This window comes from Apis dorsata, unplaced genomic scaffold, assembly GCF_000469605.1.
Source record: "Apis dorsata unplaced genomic scaffold, Apis dorsata 1.3 scaffold_51, whole genome shotgun sequence".
Classification (NCBI taxonomy): domain Eukaryota; kingdom Metazoa; phylum Arthropoda; class Insecta; order Hymenoptera; family Apidae; genus Apis; species Apis dorsata.
Genome location: NW_006263352.1, coordinates 155,165 through 157,942, shown reverse-complemented (window position 1 = coordinate 157,942; position 2,778 = coordinate 155,165). Strand labels below are relative to the sequence as shown.

Here is a 2,778-nt window from a genome sequence, read left to right as displayed (position 1 = left end):
TTATTTTCAAAGTTTTTGAGATTTGTAAGCATGGAATACGGTAATGAAATTAGTTGAAGCGAACATTAGTTTGATTTTTCGTTATTGAATGACAAAATTACTTCTATTCATAAAGAAATTAATAGAGAGAGAGTAATGATGAATATAGGGATGAAATAAGAGGTATAAGAAGCGAAAAATAAGAATAATAGTGAAAATCAAGTGAAGATATCGCGGAAGACACAGAAAATTCCAAATGGATAACACGCATAGAATCGGAAAATATATCGCGAAGAATACAATTCGTGAAAAATTTATAGGAAGTATCTTCGAATATAAATGAACCATTAGATTTTTTAAAACTATTTTTTACTGATGAACTTATTAATGAAATAGTGTGAAAGAAGAAAAAGTATTGCTCTACCTGCCCTGACAAACCGAGGATGCGTTTTGATAATTCATAAAATTCATAATATCCCACAAAACAACAATATAGATTTTAATATTCGATAAATAAGATACATAAAATATTAAAATATAAAAGTTTTGTGCGTTAAATCATTATAAATTAGCTGTAAGAAATTCCAAACGTGCAGATCCGAATCTGAAGTTCGACGTGAAACGAAACAATCCTGGAGTGCAAAGAGTTAATTCTTGTCCATATTAATTATTGTTCATTAATTCATTCATAAAAATCGACAGATGCCGTGGAAAGTTTACGAATGTACGGCAGAATTCCCGATGCTCGGAACGCTGTGTTCAACATTTGGAGAACGTACGAGGATGACTTAACCTTATCCGATGTCTCTTTTTACTTGAAACTCAATCATTCCCGACTCGTAACATCCACGCTGCGTTGGAGACCCGAGCTCAAGACCGATATCATTGTTCGTGATCTTCCTTTTTTTCTTTCCTCCCCTTTTTCTTCACTTCGATAAAAAGGTTGAAAAGATTCCAATTTTTTTTTTTCGTTGCAGGCTCTCGTGAAAGGAACGGCCATAGACGCTTACGACGGTATAAACAACGATATCTATTACTGGAAACAATATATAAAAAGCGAAACAGCGAGTATAGTTTCCGACGTGTGGGACGACGCTCAACAAGATCTTCAAGAATTTCTCCAAGATTGGAAGTGAATAATTTTAACTATTTTATTTTTAATTTGTATTATTGAAATAGTAAATCCAATTGATTTATATCGACTGATGATAACGTTTCTGTATGCATCGCAGCAATCTGAACGAGCTTCGCACGGATTTGGAAGAGTTGAAGATTTATTTAAACGACTCCTACAACGCGAATGACTTTTACATCAAGGATATCGTACATTTCGGAATATACGTGATCGACGAGTTGTCGTTACGAAGTCACATAGAATCCTTGCCAAGCATTTTGAACGAGATATGGGAGATAATGGGCGAATCCGGGCAAGCGATTAGGAACTCGTTGCTCTGGGTGATAGAGACGATCAAAAACACGTTCAACAAAATTCCCGAATTCGTCACCGCTATTCTAAGAGGCGACATGATATCAGAATTGGCCACAATAATCGACAAGATGCTCGAAAGGTACGACAAGTTCGTGAAAGATCTTCACGTGTCGTTCATCAAATACATAGGGAATCTATGGGAGCGGATGTCGCAGTCGATCTCCCAACAATGGAACCATTTCTTACTGCTCGTGGAACCGCATTTCATCAGATTTATTCACTATCTGGAGACAGTCGTCTGGAAGGCGAGCAAAGAAGTTGTCGATTTTCTTTACGATCGAAGGAACGATCTCATCGCTTCCCCCTATTTCGATCGTTTCAGTAATCTAACTCAAGACATCGACAAGTTTTACAGAGACATCAAAGTGAACGACATCGTGACCAACGTTCAAAAATATTCAGCTTTGACTATACGATTTTTAAAGGATAGATATTTCACCTTCGTCCCCTTTGGAAAAGAATTGAAGGGCGTGGTTGACGAGATAGTGTCCGAATTGAAAGAATTGCAGAAATTGCCGTCTATACGGTACACTTTAGAAAAGATGCAACAGATATACGAAAGGGCGTACAACGTTTACGTTTATCTCGAGATAAGGGTGAAAATCGAAAACGCGATTCGACTAATTCACATGAAGTTAATGGATGTAAGCCAGACAGCTCTGCAGGCCGAGAACAGGTACAGGGAAGCGAAAACAAAGTTCATCTTCGACCCTAGACAGGGTTTGATGTGCTTGGAACAGAAACTTCCCATGTCGTGGCATGCGTTCAATCAAACACCAGAGTTTCACGAGATTCCTGAGATCAGAGCCATTTCCGACGCGAAATCGTACTTCACCTTCTCCGATGTCTCCTTCTGGAGTCTCTATCGGTACAAACCGTACATGGATCCGTTTAACTGGCTACCGCCGTTCAGAGGTAAGATAATTATGTTTGCCTCGTTTCGCCACCAATTTTCAATTTTCAATTTTATTTCAGCCCAAGCGATGATCATCGGCTTGCAACACTTTATCACTTTCGACGGCCGACACATGGACTTCGTCGGTTCTTGCACATACTTGTTGGCCCGTGATTTCGTGCGAAATACCTTTGCCATTCTTGTCGAGTATCAGCAACGATCCGATCGAATCACGCGCAAGATCGTTATCTTGCTTGGGAAAGACGCTCTCGAAATAGATTTTTTCAACGACGTTAGTACATATAGTTCGATTAATATATACGATACAGTTTATATTATTTATATATAAATAGTATTATTATAAATAGTATTATATATTAATATATATATATATATATATAACTATTTTAATCCC

General features: G+C 37.5%; 1 protein-coding gene across 1 annotated transcript in view; it reads left to right on the top strand.

Annotated features, from left to right (window-relative positions):
- Nucleotides 1-2,778, top strand: part of LOC102678055 — a 19,354-nt gene that overhangs the window by 12,855 nt on the left and 3,721 nt on the right. The window contains exons 16-19 of the mRNA XM_006608981.2: nt 682-866; nt 957-1,111; nt 1,212-2,383; nt 2,444-2,655. Coding sequence (XP_006609044.1) covers nt 682-866; nt 957-1,111; nt 1,212-2,383; nt 2,444-2,655 — 1,724 coding nt within the window. The remainder of the gene's footprint in view (nt 1-681; nt 867-956; nt 1,112-1,211; nt 2,384-2,443; nt 2,656-2,778) is intronic.